The sequence below is a fragment of the Procambarus clarkii genome, chromosome 16 (genome assembly GCF_040958095.1).
Source record: "Procambarus clarkii isolate CNS0578487 chromosome 16, FALCON_Pclarkii_2.0, whole genome shotgun sequence".
Taxonomy (NCBI): domain Eukaryota; kingdom Metazoa; phylum Arthropoda; class Malacostraca; order Decapoda; family Cambaridae; genus Procambarus; species Procambarus clarkii.
Genome location: NC_091165.1, coordinates 3,908,158 through 3,931,030, shown reverse-complemented (window position 1 = coordinate 3,931,030; position 22,873 = coordinate 3,908,158). Strand labels below are relative to the sequence as shown.

The window sequence follows — 22,873 nt, the reverse complement described above, 5'->3', positions numbered from 1 at the left end:
GCAGTTCACTCATCTAGTGTCGACGTAGCGGCTGGGTCAGTCCACCGGGAAGCAGCGGGAGAAGAAAACTACGTGGGAATCAGGACGACTGCAGCCGAGAAGTAGGTTGGCAGCCGTAATTGTGAGGAGAAGTCGACGGGCGGGAGACCGACTCCAACACTTCAAGAAGTTGTGGAGGAGCGTGGACCTGCGGTGAACAGAGCATGGAGACGACGCGTTTATTATGGGACGTTGATTGGGTTCCTTGAGAACCCATCAGTGTGTGTGTGGTGGTGTTTCCTACAACGAGGCGAGAGCCGGGACCAGGAGCAGCAATTCAACTCTCATCGGAGGGCGAATCCACATCAGTGAGGTGGAAGTAGGTGATTCTAGTTTCCCTCCCAATTCCCCTTTAGTCAGCTATATATTTAGCCAGAGTATCTTTCATGTCGTGAGCATGGCTCACCAATGTCTATGTCACAGTAGGACACAGTTGTGAGAATTGAGGCTGTAGGAAGATCTCACGGTATATATATTTGCGGTGTGTGGATGCACCTGTAATCATTGAAGAGTTTACTGTGTCGTTGATGATTTCTTTCATGTGGTATTAATATGATAAATTATGCCAGAGAATATATATATATAAGTGTACCAGTTATTGGTGTTAGGCTTTATGCCCAGTATTTAACTCATTATTATTGATATTGATGAATTGATCTATATATATGTATATGTTGGTGTGTTGAATAACATTTCCATGTGTGCAGTGATTATTTGTGTTATCGCCTTCGAAAGGAATTACTGAATCTAAGGACAGTACTGTGGTTAATTGCATTCATTGTCAGTATTATGAAGTACAGTGCATTACGCCATTATATTGAAATATTATGTTAATTGCTGTAGAAATGAGTTATTGAACTTGAGATCAGTGTGGTGATTCATTGCGTTCTATTGCCATTATAGAATTATTGTGTTGATGACAATCAAAGTGATCCCTGCGAATTTAAAGAAATAGGCACTTCATGCCAAAGAAACAAGTACATAAGCATTCGCACGGTGAGGGGGGCCGCTCTGCTGACATTGACAGGAGGGGGAGTGTTGCCCTCTAGACGAGCCCCAGTTTTATGAAGAGAGAGAGTGACTTTCTGCATGTACTTGATGCCTCGTTGTTGATATGGATATAATACCTTGAAGTTTTTAGGTAAAATACAAAATACCTTCGCCTGTGACCAAATTTAATGATTGAGCTCTCTGCCACTAGTACCACAATTCCACAATACCGCTGACGTGTTACTGGACACTGGAAACACCAGTTGGCAACCTGGCAGTTAGTAGTGGAGCCCTTGTCGGAGCGGGCACACGGTTGGGAGAGAGCAACTGTGTTCTCACTCGTCTTTGGTTATAAAGGCCGGCTGGAGATTGACTGGGACACTCTCCTGGCGAACAGTGGCGCTGCGAGGATTGAGTGAAGACCCGCAGGGCTACGACGAGTAACAGTTATCGCTAATACTACTGGGTGGTGTCTATGTAGAGAGAGAGACACCCTGTCATTGGCGACCGTTGACAGGATATCAAGTGCAGACATTTATACTTACTTACAACTATGGTAAACTCCGACATTGGCGATCTTGCCAGGTGTCCGGGATAAAGAGCTTGTGTATACTGTTACTCGCCCCTCGTATTCCCCGACATTATCGACCTCGCCAGGGTAACGATCAGGATATCGATTAGGATAACGATTAAGGTTGCGATTGTGGTACTTTACAGTGGTATTAGGTACAGGTACAGGTTATCACTCATAGCAAAAGATGGAGGATGAGAAGGTAGCAAGGTTCATTGACACAAGGGATGAGCAGGTGCTGGAGGATTGCACCAAGGCACAGCTGCAATCGATAGCCGACCACTTTGGGATAAAATTGAGATCTTCCAAAGTGGGAGAGAGGAGACTGGAGATCATGGCACAGCTCAGGGCCCGTGACGAGGCTTTGGGGAGGAACGGCCACAGACACCTGCCAGTGTGGGAGAGAACTTGAGCATTGGTGGAAGCAGCAGGGGATCCAGCGGCAGCAGGCGCAGCGTCAAGCTGGAGATATTGAAGCTGCAGCTGGAAGCACAGCTGAAGCGAGAAGAACGAGAGGCACAGCTGCGCAGAGAAGAACGAGAGGCACAGCTGCGCAGAGAAGAGCGAGACGCACAGCTGTGCAAGGAAGAGCGTGAGCACGAGGCACAGCTGAGGCGTGAAGAAGCACAGCTGAGACGAGAGGAGCGCGAGCTGGAAGCTAAGCTGAAACAGCAAGAGGTTGAAGCTAACAAAGAGGCTGAGCTGAAGCGAGCTGAGCTAGGGCTAGTCCCACCTGCCCCTCCACAGCAGGAAGACCGCCGAGTAAGAGAGCGAGACTTGCCGGTGTTCGTGCCTAATGAAGCTGAGGGCTTCTTCAACCACTTCGAGAGGGTCGCTACATTGAAGAAGTGGCCGAGAGCAGAGTGGGCGGAGCTGGTTCAGAGTAGGCTCACCGGCGAAGCTCGTGAAGCCTACTACATGCTCGACCTCAGGGAGTGCCCCAACTACGCTGCTGTAAAGAGAGCTGTGCTTCACTCTTTCAAGCTAATGCCGGAATGTTACAGGAAGAGATTCAGGGAATGTATCCGTTCACCAGGAAAATCTTATGCGGAGACGGCGAGGGACATGGAGAGAAAGTTCCTGAAGTGGCTGGAATCCGAAGGAGCGAAGTCGGCTGAGGATGTCAAGAGGCTGATGGTCATGGAGAAGTTTATGTCCGTGCTCTCCCCTGAGATCAGGGTTAGAGTAAAGGAGGCGGACATAAAGGACCTGAAGGTCGCGGCCGACAGAGCTAACATGCTGGAAGTAGCCTTACGACCACGCCGAGAGGGACAGCACCGACCGCCCGTATACTCCAGATATAGTAGAAGTTATAGAAGGACGGACGGATGGAGGACGGGAGCGAGTTCTCCCAAGTCCCACCTCTCGAGTGGAGACAGTAGAGGATCAAAGTGTGCTGTTGAGCCGGTAAAGAAGTCCCAAGCTGACAGCTCAGGAGCTGTTGCTGCGATGAAGGAGACGACGGATGGCGCGAGGAAGACCCACAGAGCGACGGCTTCTGGAGGCGTTGCCAGGGCGAGCGGTGGTGGAAGGACACCGCCGGGGAAGTTCCACTGCTACAATTGTGGGCGATTCGGACACTTCTCGCGGGAATGCAGACGCCCTAAGCAGCGGGGGAACGTTGCTTTCGTGAGGGTCGAGGACCAGATGGTCGAGAGGGTGCAGGATGGACCCGTACTGAGTGGGGAGCAAAGAGTTCACCCATTCGTGTGTGAGGGAACCGTAAGGATGGGGGATGCAGACCCCATTCCGGTGAAGATATTGAGAGACACTGGGGCAGATTTTACCCTGGTGAGTAGGACCCTGTTCCCCGAGGGTTACAAGAGTACCAGTGTGGGGGTGGCTGTTGTGACCACTGTGGGAGGCCCAGTGAGGATGCCCCTACACCAGGTGACTCTGAATTCTGATTATGGCTGCCAGACCCTAGTGGTGGGGGGTCTGTGCATCAATGCCCAAGATGGAGGCACAAGTCATCCTTGGAAATGACACATGTGGAGGATGTGTCCTCCCTAACCTCGTGAAGGGCGAGGAGTGCTTGGAGCACTATAAAGAGAACGGCAGAGTGTTAGACGCCTGTGAAGACGAGAAGGGAATCGCCGCGGTGGCGTTCCCTGTGTGCGCCGTGATCCCAAGGCGGTGCGACGAACACGGGGGGAGTGGATCTGATAGGGCTGAAGAGGAGACGTCCGACAGCCTGGGAATCGATCACCTCTTCATGGAACCCAGAGAACGAGTGGAGGGCGAAGGCAACCCGGATGGTGAGTTACAGGTGACCCTCGCCAGTTCTCTTGGGGTGGACCGCACTCGTCTTGGAGAGTTGCAGCAGATAGAGTTCCCCGAATTGATTCAAGAGGCCAAAGGAGGACGTGTTGGTCCTGAGAGGGCCACTCATTTTTATCTGCAGGATGAGATGCTGATGAGACAATGAAGGCCTCTGAGAATGGAGGCCGGAGAAGAATCATTAGGTATAAGGCACCAGGTAGTGTTGCCAGCCCAGTGCAGAGCGGCAGTGCTGGATCTGTCGCACTCTGTAGACTCTGCAGGTCACCTGGGAGTGACCAAGACGTTGCGTAAGATCAGGGATCATTTCTACTGGCCAGGTATGGACGCCGATGTGAGGCGTTATTGTAAGACGTGCTTACCTTGCCAGAGGGCAGGGAAGAGCCAACCCGCGATACCAAAGGCCCCGTTAGTCCCGGTTCCTGCGTTTGGGCCTGCATTTGAGCGTCTGTTGGTCGACGGGGTGGGACCGTTGCCACGGACGAAGCGAGGAAATACCTACCTGATGACAATCATGTGTGCGTCAACGAGATTTCCGGAAGCTGTCCCGATGCGGCTTTTGACGTCGAGAGGAGTAGCCTGGCAGCTGCAACGATTTTTCTCGTGGGTGGGAATGCCCAGGGAAATTCAGACGGACTGTGGAAGTATATTCCAGTCCAAATGGTTCAGACAGACCGTGACAAGTTGGGGAGTGACTCAGATTCGGTCGTCGCCCTACCGACCGCAATCGCAAGGGGCGATCGAAAGATTTCACTCCACCTTGAAGACCGTTCTGTGCAGAGCAGGGAGCTGAGTGGGATGAGGCAGTATACCCTCTGTTGTTTGCCATACGTAACGCAGTGGTAGAATCGTTAGGCTTCTCACCGTTCCAGCTGGTGCATGGACATGAGGTGCGAAGTCCTCTGTCCATGCTGAAGGAACAATGGACACCAGGAGTAACCGTGGGGACGGTCAACGAGTACGTTCGGAAGTTCAAGGAGCGTCTCACTTTAGCAAAGGAACTAGCAGGAAAACATTTGAAGGAGGCGCAGCATAAGATGACGGAATGGTATGACAAGAAAGCTACGCCGAGAGAGTTCCAGGTTGGGTCCCAGGTGATGGTATTGCTGCCGGGGAAGAGCCGAGTGACCGAGTCACGATTCAAGGGACCGTACCAGGTGCTACGGCGGTTGGGTCCTGTAACGTATGAAATTGGTAAGCCGGATAGACCCCGCAAGACACAGGTGTGTCATGTTGACCGCCTGAAGCCTTTTTTCCCTGAGGAAGGAGGAGCCGCCGAGCAGGGCGGAACGATGGCTCGAGACCCCCAGCAGAAGATGATTTTGTGCATGCAAGTGGACCAGGAACTTCCAGAGGAGGAAGGAGCGTGGTCCAGGGCGGACGGCACCCATCTCACCAATTCGGAGAGTTGGAAAAGAGAAAATGCCTCTCTCTTTACCGACGTTCCCCGACGACACAAGAGTGTAATGCAGGGACGTTATGAGGGACGCCAGGCCCGTCAAGCAGAGCGCTTATAGGGTAAGCCCAGAGAAGCGAGAGCTGATGAGGAAGGAGGTAGAGTACCTCCTTGAGAACGACCTTGCAGAGCCTAGCAACAGTGAGTGGAGTTCCCCTATGCATGTTAGTGAAGAAAAGCAATGGTACATTCCGCTTTTGTACAGACTACAGAAAGGTGAACTCCATCACTGTGGCAGATTTCCACCCCATGCCAAGGGTGAGTGATTGCATCGACCAGTTGGGTAGAGCAAGATATGTATCCAAGGTCGATCTGCTCAAGGGGTACTACCAGACCTCATTGATTCCCGAGGCCAGGAAGATATCAGCTTTCGTAACACTGGACGGGCTTTACCAGTACAAAGTGTTTCCCTTCAGAATGAAAAACAGCGGTAGTTGTTTCCAGCGCATGATGAATAAGCTGCTGAGGGGAGCCGAAGGCTACATCGATGACATCGTAGTATACGCCGACGATTGGAAGACACACCTGGAGATACTCAGAGAATTGTTCAGGAGGCTAGAGGAGGCTAGAGGATCAGGTATCCAAAGGATACCTGATCAACCAGGCTGTGACTCATACGTCAGGCTGCGAGCAGCCGCGTCCAACAGCCTGGTTGATCAGTCCGGCAACCAGGAGGCCTGGTCGACGACCGGGCCGCGGGGACGCTAAGCCCCGGAAGCACCTCAAGGTAACCTCAAGGTAAGGTATGCTAACTTAACCGAGAACCTAGCCAAGAGCGAGTTTGGGAAGGCCCACTTAGAGTACCTAGGCTTCGTCATCGGCCAAGGAGAAGTAACCCCTGTAGATCAAAAAGTGTCAGCCATTAGGGAGTACCCAGTGCCCAGGACACGTAAGGAGTTGTTGAGGTATCTTGGGATGATAGGATACTATCGTGGGTTCTGCAAGAACTTTTCCACGGTAGCGCATCCCGTGACCGAACTACTCTCCAAAAATGTACGATGGAAGTGGGGAGAGGCTTGCCAGGAGTCTTTTGAGAAGACCAAGAAACTGTTGATGGAGGCCCCAGTATTAATATCCCCAGATTTCTCAGCCAGATTCATCCTGTACGCAGATGCCAGCGACGTTGGGATAGGGGTCATGTTGGCTCAAGAGAGGAGTGAGGTACATAGGCAGGTAGCTTTCTTCTCACCATCTGGTCACCACTTGGTCCGAGAGACATCTCCCGTCACGCAGGGTGCAGTCGCGCCTCCACAGATCTCCAGTATCAGCTCTTGATACTGGTAATGGCTCAAAAGGGCAACCACTTACGGGCTATTCATGGCCGTGCCACCTCTTGGGTGGCTTAATCTTCATCAATCAATCAATGGTAGCTTTCTACTCCAAGAAATTTGTGAAGTACCAGCGTGCCTATAGTACCGTCGAGAAGGAGACTTTGGCTTTAGTGATGGCCCTGAAGACTTCGACGTGTACGTAGGAGAAGGGGCGAGACCTGTTCTTGTGTTTACAGATCACAACCCTCTGACCTTTTTGTACAGGATGAGGAACTCCAACCAACGACTGACGAGGTGGGCATTACTACTGCAGGAATACTGGCTGGACATCAAGCACAACAGAGGGAAGGACAACGTGGTTGCGGATGCCCTGTCCCGTGTACAATAAACCGATATGACTCTTTTTTTTTAAGGGGAGGGGTATGTGACGGTGTTCTCCCCCTTATACTTCTCCCACGCCTGCTGTAAGAGTCATATCCACTTTACCCGAGCGTTCTCTACATTGCGGGCAACAATTTGATATATGTGGGAGCGTGTAGTGTTCTCGCGTTGGCGAGAAATTCGTAAAAGAAAAGTATTTTGGCCTGTGGTATAGGCCATTTAGGATGCCAATATGGCCCCGGCCCCTCCGTTTTGCCGCCAAAACTGTGACGTCAGTGGCACCAGATTGGTCACTGACAGTTATTATAGATTGTGTGTTGGTGGTGTTGTCGTGTTGTTTCCCCTTTACGGACAACTCAACTCAAAACTCTGTAGAGTGCTTATACCTCACTAGGAGATCACACTAGGTTCTTCTGGCTCTTGGAGAGGGGCTCAACGTCACACGTTTAGGGGATGCGACTCCAACACTTAGCCTCATTGTCACGTGCACACACCCACTCGAGCCGCTGTGACTCCCAACTCTTTCCTTGTGTGATATGATCTCCTCAATCCCTTTTTACTTACTAATTTTCCATCCTACCCTGTCCACAGCGGTGGTTCTTGGTTCTTTCTCTCTCTCTCTCTTCCTTTACTATTTCCTGGGAAGCCTCACTAGGACAAGGCCAAACACCAACAAATTGGAATGCATTTACTAGACAAAGCACATACACACATATAATAATAATGAATCCTATACTCTATACTATTACAATCAGGTTGCACTCCAACACCATCAGAACTCTATCATCAGCTTATCAAGTGGTATCCTACCTCCTGGTTCACCACCTTATACTATCAACCTCCTCAAGTTGATCAAGTCTACATACACTGTTGCACCATCAGCAAGAGAATATATATATATATATATATATATATATATATATATATATATATATATATATATATATATATATATATATATATATATATATATATATATATATATATATATATATATATATATATATATATATATATATATATATATATATAAATGTGTACAAAGAAAATCAGCATGTGAATGCAATAACATATCTCAGTATAAATGTTCCTTCATACACAACAATGATCAATCGATCACCCTATTAGTCCTAGAACACATATATCTGTAGGTAATCCAGCCTACGTCTGTAACTCTAAACTTCAGTATAAAACACTCCTTGACATAAGAATGCAAACAATCACTCACCTCTCACTGCGTCTTGCACGCTAATGACAACCAAACACTATCACTTCCCTACAAGTAATCATTTAGAACTTCCCTTCCACATCTGGAAGTTCACTACCCTGATCTTTAGGTTCTTCCGGGCTTAACTACCAGGATCCTCTGCAGCTCCTCCAGGCTGCTACCATGAAGTTTTCCTTGAGCAACTACGGTGCTTCGCCCTTCTGCTAGGTTCCTCCACAGCTCTCTTGGCTGCTACAACCTGAAGATCCCTCGAGCAACTATGGTGCTTCACCACCTCTACAGAAGCACGTGACACTCCTCTTCACTGCTTCTCCGCACAGCTCGATGTCCTCTGCTCCACTACCTTGGAGTCTCATCAAATACTCCCTCTGTGCTGGTTTCGAAGTTCTCAGCAACTTCTCCCCCAAAGACAAACCTGCAACCCAACGACACTCTAATAAAAATGTTTCTCCTTTAACACATAAACAAAAATAATCACACAATATGTTTGCCTCAAACCTCTATCTGTCCTCTACATACTGTGAGAGTGGACTCCCCCATTGGGCGGGTCCATGCTCCACCTCGCCCGGCGGGCCTCCCCACTCTCCTCCGCCGCCCCTCAGTCAGTTGGCTCCAAGCGGCCGTAGGGAGAGGATGCACTGCTAGTCCCTCCAGCTGTCTCTCTCATCTCCGTCCTCTTATTTAGGCTTCCTGCCTTACCAAAACATTTCTAACTCATCAATAAACATTGCTACTGTCGCTGGGTACACGACCAGCTACAAGCAATCACTATGAACTGGCTTAAATCGTGCTTACCACAGATTGTCTCGTCGAGGGCGCTCCTCCCTATGACGGAGCCTGGTCAAGGCGTTCCACACAGGCCACAAAAAATGTCTCTGGGCGGCCTAATACTCTCCTCGCCGTCCAGGACTTGAGACCACAACGTTCCCAGCTTGATTCTACAGCTGGCACGTCTGCACACTTCTCTTCTCTTGGAACTAGGGGTTCCTTTCTGACGGGAGCTCGAACGGAGCGCGGCTTTCCCCTGCGATGTCTGGCGCTCAAGTGAGGTCAAAGCCCTCCAGAAGCGAGCCTCACACCTCCAGCAAAATATCCACATCTCCTAACCAGTCATTTATCTGTTTTCTTATGCACTGCCCATAATCTTAAACTCCGTGTAAAATTTACCCAATTATTTTTACATATGTGTTATCGCCTCCATATTTCCTAGACCTTCCGGTTAGGTCAGGCTTGCTGAATTGTTTTGTTTCTCAAGGCTTCTTTCTCAAGGGGGAAACTCATTTCTCCTGCAGGCCGAGATCATAACACAGTGACGTGGCACAGGGAGCCAATGAAAATCGCCCCTGACAAGTATGACGTCACGAAGGCAGGAGGGTCCCAAGATCGCGCCTCTATGGCGCCACCAGTCTGAGACGCCACGTTGACGAGGTCGGCCACAGTTGTGAGAAGTAAGGCTGTAGGAAGCTCTCACGGTATATATATTTGCGGTGTGTGGATGCACCTGTAATCATTGAAGAGTTTACTGTGTCGTTGATGATTTCTTTCATGTGGGTTCCTGGAGAACGCATCAGTGTGTGTGTGGGGGCGTTTCCTACAACGAGGCAAGAGCCGGGACCAGGAGCAGCAATTCAACTCTCATCGGAGGGCGAGTCCACATCAGTGAGGTGGAAGTAGTTGATTCTAGTTTCCCTCCCAATTCCCCTTTAGTCAGCTATATATTTTGCCAGAATATCTTTCACGTCTTGAGCAAGGCTCACGAATGTCTATGTCACGGTAGGACACATTTGTGAGAAGTGAGGCTGTAGGAAGCTCTCACGGTATATATATTTGCGGTGTGTGGATGCTCCTGTAATCATTGAAGAGTTTACTGTGTTGTTGATGATTTCTTTCATGTGGTATTAATATTATAAATTATGCCAGAGAATATATATATATAAGTGTACCAGTTATTGGTGTTAGGCTATATGCTATATGCTCTCATTATTATTGATATTGATGAATTGATCTATAGATATGTATATGTTGGTGTGTTGAATAACATTTCCATGTGTGCAGTGATTAATTGTGTTATCGCCTTCGAAAGGAATTACTGAATCTAAGGACAGTACCGTGGTTAATTGCATTCATTGTCAGTATTATAAGTACAGTGCATTATGCCATTATAGTGAAATATTATGTTAATTGCTGTAGAAATGAGTTATTGAACTTGAGATCAGTGTGGTCATTCATTGCGTTCTATTGTCATTATAGAATTACTGTGTTGATGACAAACATAGTGATCCCTGCGAATATAAAGAAATTGGCACTTCATGCCAAAGAAACAAGTACATAAGCATTCGCACGGTGAGGGGGGCCACTCAGCTGACATTGACAGGAGGGGGAGTGTTGCCCTCTAGACGAGCCCCAGTTTTATGAAGAGAGAGAGACTTTCTGCATGTACTTGATGCCTCGTTGTTGATATAGATATAATACCTTGAAGGTTTTAAGTAAAATACAAAATACCTTCGCCTGTGACCAGATTTAATGAGTGAGCTCTCTGCCACTAGTACCACAATTCCACAATAACGCTGACGTGTTACTGGACACGGGAAACACCAGTTGGCGACATTGCAGTTAGCAGTGGAGCCCTTGTCGGGGCGGGCACACGGTTGGGAGAGAGCAACTGTGTTCTCGCTCGTCTTTGGCTATAAAGGCCGGCTGGAGATTGACTGGGATACTCTCCTGGCGAACAGTGGCGCCGCGAGGATTGAGTGAAGACCCGCAGGGCTACAGTGAGTAACAGTTATCACTAATACTACTGGGTGGTGTCTATGTAGAGAGAGAGACACCCCGGCGTTGGCGACCGTTGACAGGATATCAAGTGCAGACATTTATATTTACTTACAACTAAGGTAAACCCCGACATTGGCAATCTTGCCAGGTGTCCGGGATAAAGATTTTGTGTATACTGTTACTCGCCCCCTCGTATTCCCCGACACTATACAACCAAATTCGAGGATTTTTACTTAAAATCATATAGATAGTTCTCGAGTTATTTAGATCATTAATAAGGCATGTGAAAATGTTGTTTCCAATACAAACTATAAAAATCATGGTGTTTTCATTAGAATTAATTAAAATGTTCCTGATTTTCCGTTTCCAAAAGAAGATGTACATGTAAAACTGCTCCAATCCGGCTAAAACGTCGATATATGCAATAAAAACTGGGTTTCTCTCTTAATCAATATCTTACTCGCTAATTTAACGAAGTACAAATGGTTGATTGAAAAAATTGTTTTTAATGTGAATTTGCCATTAATTACGCGTAAACATCATATTTATCGTATATGTAATGAATTATTTACAATAAACTAAAAATCCTTAAAAATCTAAAAAAACTGCAAAATATTGCAAAATTGGACATATTTGGTTCAAATCACCTAACGGAAATAACGATGAAAGACGTCAAAATATTGCTAAATTCGTTGATTTTTAGTACTAGGCATAATGCAAGAAAACCCACTGAAACGCAATATTATGTGGAATTCTAAACTTTGTAGGCCAAATCATATGTCGTGAAAAAACCTCAAATAGTATCGAAATATTAGTAAATTCGAATATTTTTATCTAAATCTCACAACATTAATAATTTGAAAAAAGTGACTATGTAACCAAATTCGAGGATTTTTCTTAAAATCATGTAGATAGGTCTCGTATTATTTACATCATTATTAAGGCATATGAAAATGTTGTTTCCAATACAAACGATAAAACCAATGTGTTTTCATTGGAATTAAGTAAAATGTTCCTGATTTTCCGTTTATACTACCAAAAGAAGATGTAAACGTAAAACCGCTCCAATCCGGGTGAAACAAATAAAAACAGGGATTCTCTCTTATACAATATCTTACTCGCTATTTTAACGAGGTACGAATGGTTGATTGAAAATAATGTATTTAATGTGAATTTGCAATTAATTACGTGTATACATCATATTTAACGTATATGTAATGAATTATTTACAATAAACTGAAAATCCTTAAAAACGTAGAAAAACTGCAAAATATTGCAAAATTGGACATATTTGGTTCAAATCACCTAACGAAAAAAACGATGAAAGAGGTCAAAATATTGCTAAATTCGTTGATTTTTAGTACAAGGAATAATGCAAGAAAACTTACTAAAACGCACTATTATGCGGAATTCTAAGATTTGTTGACCAAATCACAAATCGTGAGAAAACCTGAAGTAGTATCGAAATATTAGTAAATTCGAATATTTTTATCTAAAATCACACATGAAATTGAAAAAGTCACTATATTACCAAATTAGAGGATTTTTACTTTAAATCATAATACTAGGTTTCGTGGCTTTTAGATCATTATGAAGGCAAATGAAAATGTTGTTTTCATTACAAACGTTAAAAATCAAAGAATTTTCATTAGAATTAGGTAAAGTGCTCCTCATTTTCCGTTAATATTACTGAATAAAGAAGTACACGTAAAACCGCTCTAATCCGGCTGAAACATCGAAATATGCAATAAAAAACAGGGTTTCTCTCTTAATCAATATCTTTCTCGCTAATTTAATGAGGTTCGAATGGTAGACTAAAAATAATGTATATAATGTGAATTTGCAATTAATTACGTGTATAAATTATATATGTCGTATATGTAATGAATTAATAACAATAAACTGAAAATCCTTAAAAACGTGGAAAAACTGCAAAATATTGCATAAATTGGACATATTTGGTTCAAATCACCCAACGGAAAAAACGACGAGAGACGTCAAAATATTGCTAAATTCGTTGATTTTTAGTACAAAGCATAATTCAAGAAAACCCACTAAAACGCAATAATATGTGGAATTCTAAGATTTGTAGGCCAAATCATATGTCGTGAAAAAAACCTCAAATAGTATCGAAATATTAGTAAATTCGAATATTTTTATCTAAATCACACAACATTAAAAATTTGAAAAAAGGGACTATATAACCAAATTCGAGGATTTTTACTTAAAATCATATAGATAGTTCTCGTGTTATGTAGATCGTTAATAAGGCATGTAAAAATATTGTTTCCAATACAAACTATAAAAATCAATGTATTCATTAGAATTAACTAAAATGTTCCTGGTTTCCGTTTATATTACCAAAAGATGATATACACGTAAAATCGCTCCAATAGGGCTGAAACGTCGAAATATGCAATAAAAACAGGGTTTCTCTCTTAATCAATATCTTACTCGCTTTTTTAACGAGGTACGAATGGTTGATTATAATAATGTATTTAACGTGAATTTGCAATTAATTACATGTATACATCATATTTGTCGTATATGTAATGAATTAATAACAATAAACTGAAAATCCTTAAAAACGTGGAAAACTTCAAAATATTGCAAAAATTGGACATATTTGGTTCAAATCACCCAACGGAAAAAACGATGAAAGACGTCAAGATATTGCTAAATTCGTTGATTTTTAGTACAAAGCATAATGCAAGAAAACCCACTAAAACAAAATATTATGTGGAATTCTAAGATTTGTAAGCCAAATCATATGTCGTGAAAATACCTGAAGTAGTATCGAAATATTAGTAAATTCGAATATTTTTATCTAAAATCACACATGAAATTGAAAAAGTCACTATATTACCAAATTCAAGGATTTTTACTTTAAATCATAATGCTAGGTTTCGTGGCATTTAGATCATTATTAAGACAAATAAAAATGTTGTTTTCATTACAAACGTTAAAAATCAAAGAATTTTCATTAGAATTAGGTAAAGTGTTCCTCATTTTCCGTTAATATTACTGAATAAAGAAGTACACGTAAAACCGCTCTAATCCGGCTGACACGTTGAAATATGCAATAAAAACAGGGTTTCTCTCTTAATCAATATCTAACTTGCTATTTTAACGAGGTACGAATGGTTGGTTGAAAATAATGAATTTAATGTGAATTTGCAATTAATTACGTGTTTGCATCATATTTATCGTATATAAATGAAGTAGTATCGAAATTTGGAGCCCTGGTCGACGACCGGGCCGCGGGGACACTAAGCCCCGGAAGAACCTCAAGGTAGCCTATGTAATGAATTAACAATAACCTGAAAATCCTTAAAAACGTAGAAAAACTGCAAAATATTGCATAAATTGGACATATTTGGTTCAAATCACCTAACGGAAAAAACGATGAAAGACGTCAAAACATTGCTAAATTCGTTGATTTTTAGTTCAAAGAATAATGTAAGAAAACTTACTAAAACGCAATATTATGCGGAATTCTAAGATTTGTAGACCAAATCACATATCGTGAGAAAACCTGAAGTAGTATCGAAATATTAGTAAATTCGAATATTTTTATCTAAATCACACAACATTAAAAATTTGAAAAAAGTGACTATGTAACCAAATTTTAGGATTTTTACTTCAAAACATATAGATAGGTCTGGTGTTATTTAGATCATTAATAAGGCATATAAAAATGTTGTTTCCAATTCAAACGATAAAAACCAATGTGTTTTCATTAGAATAAACTAAAATGTTCTGATTTTCCGTTTATATTACCGAAAGAAGATGTACACGTAAAACCGCTCTAATCCAGCTGAAACGTCGAAATATGCAATAAAAACAAGGTTTCTCTCTTAATCAATATCTTACTCGCGATTTTAACGAGGTACGAATGGTTGATTGAAAATAATGTATTTAATTTGAATTTGCAATTAATTTCGTGTTTGCATCATATTTATCGTATATGTAATGAATTAACAATAACCTGAAAATCCTTAAAAACGTAGAAAAACTGCAAAATATTACATAAATTGGATATATTTGGTTCAAATCACCTAACGGAAAAAACGATGAAAGACGTCAAAATATTGCTAAATTCGTTGATTTTTAGTACAAAGAATAATGCAAGAAAACTTACTAAAACACAGTATTATGCGGAATTCTAAGATTTGTAGACCAAATCACATATCGTGAGAAAACCTGGAGTAGTATCGAAATATTAGTAAATTTGAATATTTTTATCTAAATCACACAACATTAAAAACTTGAAAAAAGTGACTATGTAACCAAATTCGAGGATTTTTACTTCAAATCATGTAAATAAGTCTCGTGGTTTTTAGATCATTAATAAGGCATATGAAAATGTTGTTTCCAATACAAACGATACAAACCAATGTGTTTTCATTAGAATAAACTAAAATGTTCCTGATTTTCCGTTCATATTACCGAAAAAAGATGTACACGTAAGATCGCTCTAATTCGACTGAAACATTGAAATATGCAATAAAAACAAGGTTTCTCTCCTAATCAATATCTTTTCGCTATTTTAACGAGGTACAAATGGTTGATTAAAAAGAATGTATTTAATGTGAATTTGCAATTAATTACTTGTTTGCATCATATTTGTCGTATATGTAATGAAATAATAACAATAAACTGAAAATTCTTAAAAACGTGGAAAAACCACAAAATTTTGCATAATTCGTTCAAATCACACAAAGGGAAAAAAGGAAGATAAACGTCAAAATAATGTTAATTCGATCATTTTTAGTACAAAAATAATCAAGAAAACTTGCTAAAAATGCAATAATTTGCGAAATTCTAAGATTTGTAGGCCAATTTACATATGCTGCGAAAACCTTAATTAGTATCGAAATATTATTAAATTCGAATATTTTTAACTAAAATAACACTTGAAATTGAAAGTCACTATATTACCATTTTCGAGGGTTTTTACTTCAAATCGTAACGCTAGGATTCCTGGCATTTAGATCATTAATAAGGCAAATGAAAATGTTGTTTCCATTACAAACGTTAAAAATCAATGTGTTTTCATTAGAATTAAGTAAAATGTTCCTCATTTTCCGTTAATATTTCCGAAAGAAGAAGTGCACGTAAAACCGCTCTAATCCGGCTGTAACTTCGAAAAATGCAATAAAAACAGGGTTTCGCTCTTAATAAATATCTTACTCCCTATTTTAACGAGGTACGAATGGCTGATTGAAAATAATGTATTTAATGTGAATTTGCAATTTATTACATGTATACATCATATTTGTCGTAAATGTAGTTAATTAATAAAATAAACTAAAAATCATTAAAAACGTAGAAAAACTTCAAAATATTGCTTAAATCGGATATATTTGGTTCAAATCACCCAAAGGAAAAAACGATGAAAGACGTCAAAATATTGCTAAATTCGTTGATTTTTAGTACAAAGCTTAATGCAAGAAAACCCACTAAAACGCAATATTATGTGGAATTCTAAGATTTGTAGGCCAAATCATATGTGAAAAAAGCTCATATAGTATCGAAATAGTAGTAAATTCGAATATTTTTATCTAAATCTCACAATATTAAAAATTTGAAAAAAGTGACTATTGTGACGGTGTTCACCCCCCTTATATTTCTCCCACGCCAGCTGTAAGAGCGTGGGAGAAATCTACCACACCACGCCATCTACTCTACCTTTCCTACCAACTCTACCAGGGCTTTCCCCTGCGATGTCTGGCGCTCAAGTGAGGTCAAAGCCCTCCAGAAGCGAGCCTCACACCTCCAGCAAAATATCCACATCTCCTAACCAGTCATTTATCTGTTTTCTTATGCACTGCCCATAATCTTAAACTCCATGTAAAATTTACCCAATTATTTTTACATATGTGTTATCACCTCCATATTTCCTAGACCTTCCGGTTAGGTCAGGCTTGCTGAATAACTCTCAAGGGGGAGACTCGTTTCTCCTGCAGGCCGAGATCATAACACTCCCCCCCCCCTTATTTTTTAGAGTTATTCCAGTGGCAAAGCTCGGGATAATACATCCGCCATCACACTGTCTCGTTCTTCAACCGATATACTCCCTTAGGAGTCTATAATTAGTTCGTTGCACCTTGCAACATCCGGCTCACAACTCTCCAGAAACATGATCTTCTCATAAACGATCTGATTTCTCTGGCACCTCTTGGCTAGGCTGTCCTCCAAGGACGCCTGCACTCCATCGTTCTACTCTACTTATTGTTTCCACCCTCCATTACCTCGTCTTCTTCTCTTCACGTCCAGAGTCAGAAATCTGCTGTCTGTACCTCCTCTGTCGTCTTCACACTTCCATCTACTGCCATTGTATTTTCGTTTCCTGTCATCATACTTCACTCCCTCATCTTCACCGACGATCCTCCCTTTCGTCTCCTCATATATCCGAGACCTCATCCTGTTTGACTTCCATCGAGTCCTCGGCTTTCTTCTATTCATCCATGCTTGCATCATCATCCTCTTCCCACACTTCTCACCTTTATACAACTCCCTTCCTTCTCCTTCAACTCTTCTTCGTTCCCTAAAAGTTTCTTCGAGCACTGTACTACACTCAACAGCACTCGACCGTACATGTCGCTCTACCTCTCCTAGAGTGCTCGTAAGCATCTCTCCACACATACTGTCTCTTCTCCCTTCATTTTCCCAGCTATTACTTTTCTTCACTATCTCTCCTCCACGTTTTCTGTGAAACATGTCAACTCTTGACATCTCCAACAACTTAACTCCACTATCCCTATGCCTCTGTGCTCGTGGACAACTTGACGCTCTACTACCGTCCTCAGTCTGTCCACATCCTTCCTCATTCCTATTCAGCACAGTTGCGTTCACCTTCCGGCTCTTAATTTCAGCGTGCTGGGCTCTACTCAGGTCCCCTCTCTTCACATGAGTCTTCTTCGGCTGGGTCATCTTCACTTTTGACCTCACCGAGACTTCATTCTTCTGAGCTGGACCTTCATCAAACAGCCACGCTATATCTACGTCGATATCTTCTTCCGGCTGAATCGACACTGTCTCATCTTCTCCAGTGTCTTCCTCCTCGGCCACCTCTGCCTTCATCACTACCGAGACAGGGTACTCAATGGCTTGGCGGTCTCCTAACTCATCTCCTCGGATGTCAGTTAGATTCACACTCTCAGGTGTCCCACTCGTGCCGCGGCCTTCTGGGCTCTCCTCTGGCAGTCTCCGCCATGACTCTAGTCAACACCTTTGTCCCGCACAAGTCATTTCCCAGGATCACTTGGACTCTTGGAATAGGTATGTCGGGGCTTACTCCCAACATCACCTCTGCCGACACAGTCCGACCTTAGCTGGACAGCACATACGGGCATGTCACTCTCAGACAATAACCCATACACTTTCATCTTCCCACTGCCAGCTAACCATCGATCATTCCCAATCAGGCTTCTCGCAATCAAGCTCTGATTAGCTCCGGTATCTCTTAAGATACCAACTTCTACCTCAGGTTGGATTCCTATACTGATCCAGACTTTGCTCACGAACGATCTATACCTTTCATTCACTAAGTTTATCTTCTGTGGTTTGTCTCGGAACACATTAGTATATTTACTTCGGGGGTCACACATGGCCAGGGTTACAACTCTCTTGCCCTGCCGACAATCTCGCATCACGTGACCCAATCCGTTACAATTGTAACACCTCACCTTGGAAAAGTCTCTTCTATATGTACCAGAGTGGCTCCGACTTTGTCCACTCGCATGAGAGTTCCTCGGGCCAGGCACACTACCTGCACTCTGTGGGGCTTTACTGGACTCTTGATTTCCAGGATAACGATCAGTTTCTCGTTTAGCTTCTCCATCTTCACTTTCAGACGAAGTGCGCGACCTACTCTTCTGAGTTTTAGGGTACTTACTTTTATCTGCCCATTTATCGAAATTCTTCTCACCCCAGACTCTTCTGGGTCTTTCATAATTTCTTCCTCCCCAGACTCCACTGGGTCTGCAATTGCTGCGTCTCGCCTCGCTTCTCACTCTGTTCTTCCTCTAGCTCTTGTATGTTTCGGTAATCATATCTGCCCTATCTGCGGCATTTTTCACCTCCTTTATCCCTGCTTCTTGGATCTTGAACTTTGTTTCGGGATACATCATCTCCAAGAACTTCTCCATGATCATCAGTTGCTTCAGGTCAGCGTAAGATCCAACTTCAGCAGCCTCAATCCATTTCTGGAATCGTCTTTCCAGATCTCTTGCCGTCTCAGCAAAAGTACACGGTCCAACCTTCACCATCTCTCTGAAGCGCTTTCTATAAGCTTCTGGGGTTAACTGAAACGAGCGCAATATGCTGCTCTTTACTGTGACATAATCCTGGCACTCTTCCAGTGACAATTGGGTGTATGCCTCCCTGGCTGCACCGGTCGATCTTAACTGTACCAGCTGGGCCCATTCCTCCTGTGGCCACTCCTTGATGCTGGCTACTTTTTCAAAATGCTCGAAGAAGCTCTCTGCCTCTTCGGGAACAAACAAGGGAATGTCCTTCTCCCTAACCCTAACATCTGGTGAGTGTGATACCGGGGTGGTGCCCTCTGGCAACCCATGTTTAATCCTTTGTTCAGCCAAGGTTCTGTTCGCTTCTATCTGCATTTGTTTGGTTCTCTCTTTTTCTTTTTCAACCTGGGCTTTTTCTTTTTCCACCTCTAGTCTTGCTTTCTCCTTTTCTATTTCCAGTCTGGTTTTCTCTTTTTCCCTCTCGGCTTCATTTTTCATCTGGAGTTCTAATTTCATCTTTTCCAGCTGGAACTGTCTCTCCTTGTCCTCACGCTGCATCTGGAACTCTAACTGGAATCTCTCCAAGCTCCTATTCCGGCTACTCCTGCTACTGCGGCTACTCCTGCTGCTCCTACTTGATCCCTGGGATCTCACTTCATCCTGCCCATCATCCTCCTTTCCACTTTCTGCTCCTTTTTGGGCTCCTTGCTCTGCCGCTTCACTTTTGGCTCTTAACTGCTTCAGGATCTCATCCTTCCTCCCAGCTACTTTAGATGCTTTCAACCTAATGCCACATTTTTCTGCTATTTGTTTCAATTGATCCCTCGTGCAACCTTCCAAGTCCTCAGGCTTGCCTGACTCCACAAACGCTTGCACCTTATCCATCTTTGTCCTGTGAGTCTTCCCAATAGAGAGAGTATACACCTGTGGTCACACAGTTTATCTATTTCAGCAAGGGGTGTACAAATCCACTCTTGGAAAGGGTGTGGGTGTGTCAGTTCACTCTCCCGGACACAGGCCCCAATTTATTATAGATTGTGTGTTGGTGGTGTTGTCGTGTTGTTCCCCCTTTACGGACAACCCAACCCACAACTCGGTAGAGTGCTTATACCTCACTAGGATATCACACTTGGCGCTTCTGGCTCTTGGAGGAGGGCTCAACGTCACACGTTTAGGGGATGCGGCTCCAACACTTAGCCTCGTTGTCACGTGCACATACCCACTCGAGCCGCTGTGACTTCCCACTCTCTCCTTATGTGATATGATCTCCTCAATTCCCTTTGACTTACTAATTTTCCATCCTACCCTGTCCACAGCTGTGGTTCTTGGTTCTTTCTCTCTCTCTCTCTCTTCCTTTACTATTTCCTGGGAAGCCTCACTAGGACAAGGCCCAACACCAACAAATTGGAATGCATTTACTGGACAAAGCACATACACACATATAATAATAATGAATCCTATACTCTATACTATTACAATCAGGTTGCACTCCAACACCATCAGAACTCTATCATCAGCTTATCAACTGGTATCCTACCTCCTGGTTCACCACCTGATACTATCAACCTCCTCAAGTTGATCAAGTCTACATACACTGTTGCACCATCAGCAAGAGAATATATATATATATATATATATATATATATATGTCGTACCTAATAGCCAGAACGCACTTCTCAGCCTACTATTCAAGGCCCGATTTGCCTAATAAGCCAAGTTTTCATGAATTAATGTTTTTTCGTCTACCTAACCTACCTAACCTAACCTAACCTAGCTTTTTTTGGCTACCTAACCTAACCTTACCTATAAATATAGGTTAGGTTAGGTTAGGTAGGGTTGGTTAGGTTCGGTCATATATCTACGTTAATTTTAACTCCAATACAAAAAAATTGACCTCATACATAGAGAAAAGGGTTGCTTTATCATTTCATAAGAAAAAAATTATAGTAAATATATTAATTCAGGAAAACTTGGCTTATTAGGCAAATTGGGCCTTGAATAGTAGGCTGAGAAGTGAGTTCTGGCTACTAGGTACGACATATATATATATATATATATATATATATATATATATATATATATATATATATATATATATATATATATATATATATATGTATATATATATACATATATATACATATATATATATGTATATATATGTATATATATATACATATATATATATGTATATATATATATATATATATATATATATATATATATATATATATATATATATGTATATATATATGTCGTACCTAGTAGCCAGAACTCACTTCTCAGCCTACTATGCAAGGCCCGATTTGCCTAATAAGCCAAGTTTTCATGAATTAATTGTTTTTCGACTACCTAACCTACCTAACCTAACCTAACCTAACTTTTTCGGCTACCTAACCTAACCTAACCTATAAAGATAGGTTAGGTTAGGTTAGGTAGGGTTGGTTAGGTTCGGTCATATATCTACTTTAATTTTATCTCCAATAAAAAACAATTGACCTCATACATAATGAAATGGGTAGCTTTATCATTTCATAACAAAATAAATAGAGAAAATATATTAATTCAGGAAAACTTGGCTTATTAGGCAAATCGGGCCTTGAATAGTAGGCTGAGAAGTGAGTTCTGGCTACTAGGTACGACATATATATATATATATATATGTATGTCGTACCTAGTAGCCAGAACTCACTTCTCAGCCTACTATTCAAGGCCCGATTTGCCTAATAAGCCAAGTTTTCCTGAATTAATATATTTACTATAGTTTTTTTCTTATGAAATGATAAAGCAACCCTTTTATCTATATATGAGGTCAATTTTTTTTTATTGGAGTTAAAATTAACGTAGATATATGACCGAACCTAACCAATCCTACCTAACCTAACCTAACCTATATTTATAGGTAAGGTTAGGTTAGGTAGCCAAAAAAAGCTAGGTTAGGTTAGGTTAGGTAGGTTAGGTAGACGAAAAAACATTAATTCATGAAAACTTGGCTTATTAGGCAAATCGGGCCTTGAATAGTAGGCTGAGAAGTGCGTTCTGGCTATTAGGTACGACATGTATATATATATATATATATATATATATATATATATATATATATATATATATATATATATATATATATATATATATATGTCGTACCTAGTAGCCAGAACGCACTTCTCAGCCTACTATTCAAGGCCCGATTTGCCTAATAAGCCAAGTTTTCCTGAATTAATATATTTTCTCTAATTTTTTTCTTATGAAATGATAAAGCTACCCATTTCATTATGTATGAGGTCAATATTTTTTATTGGAGTTAAAATTAACGTAGATATATGACCGAACCTAACCAACCCTACCTAACCTAACCTAACCTATCTTTATAGGTTAGGTTAGGTTAGGTGGCCGAAAAAGTTAGGTTAGGTTAGGTTAGGTAGGTTAGGTAGTCGAAAAACAATTAATTCATGAAAACTTGGCTTATTAGGCAAATCGGGCCTTGAATAGTAGGCAGAGAAGTGCGTTCTGGCTACTAGGTACGACATATATATATATATATATATATATATATATATATATATATATATATATATATATATATATATATATATATGTATATATATATGTATATATATATGTATATATATATGT

General features: G+C 42.1%; 1 protein-coding gene across 1 annotated transcript in view; it reads left to right on the top strand.

Moving 5' to 3' along the window:
- Positions 1-5,786: 5,786 nt before the first annotated feature.
- LOC138365448 (uncharacterized) overlaps positions 5,787-22,873 on the top strand; it is a 34,545-nt gene continuing 17,458 nt past the window's right edge. The window contains exon 1 of the mRNA XM_069325757.1: positions 5,787-5,913. Coding sequence (XP_069181858.1) covers positions 5,787-5,913 — 127 coding nt within the window. The remainder of the gene's footprint in view (positions 5,914-22,873) is intronic.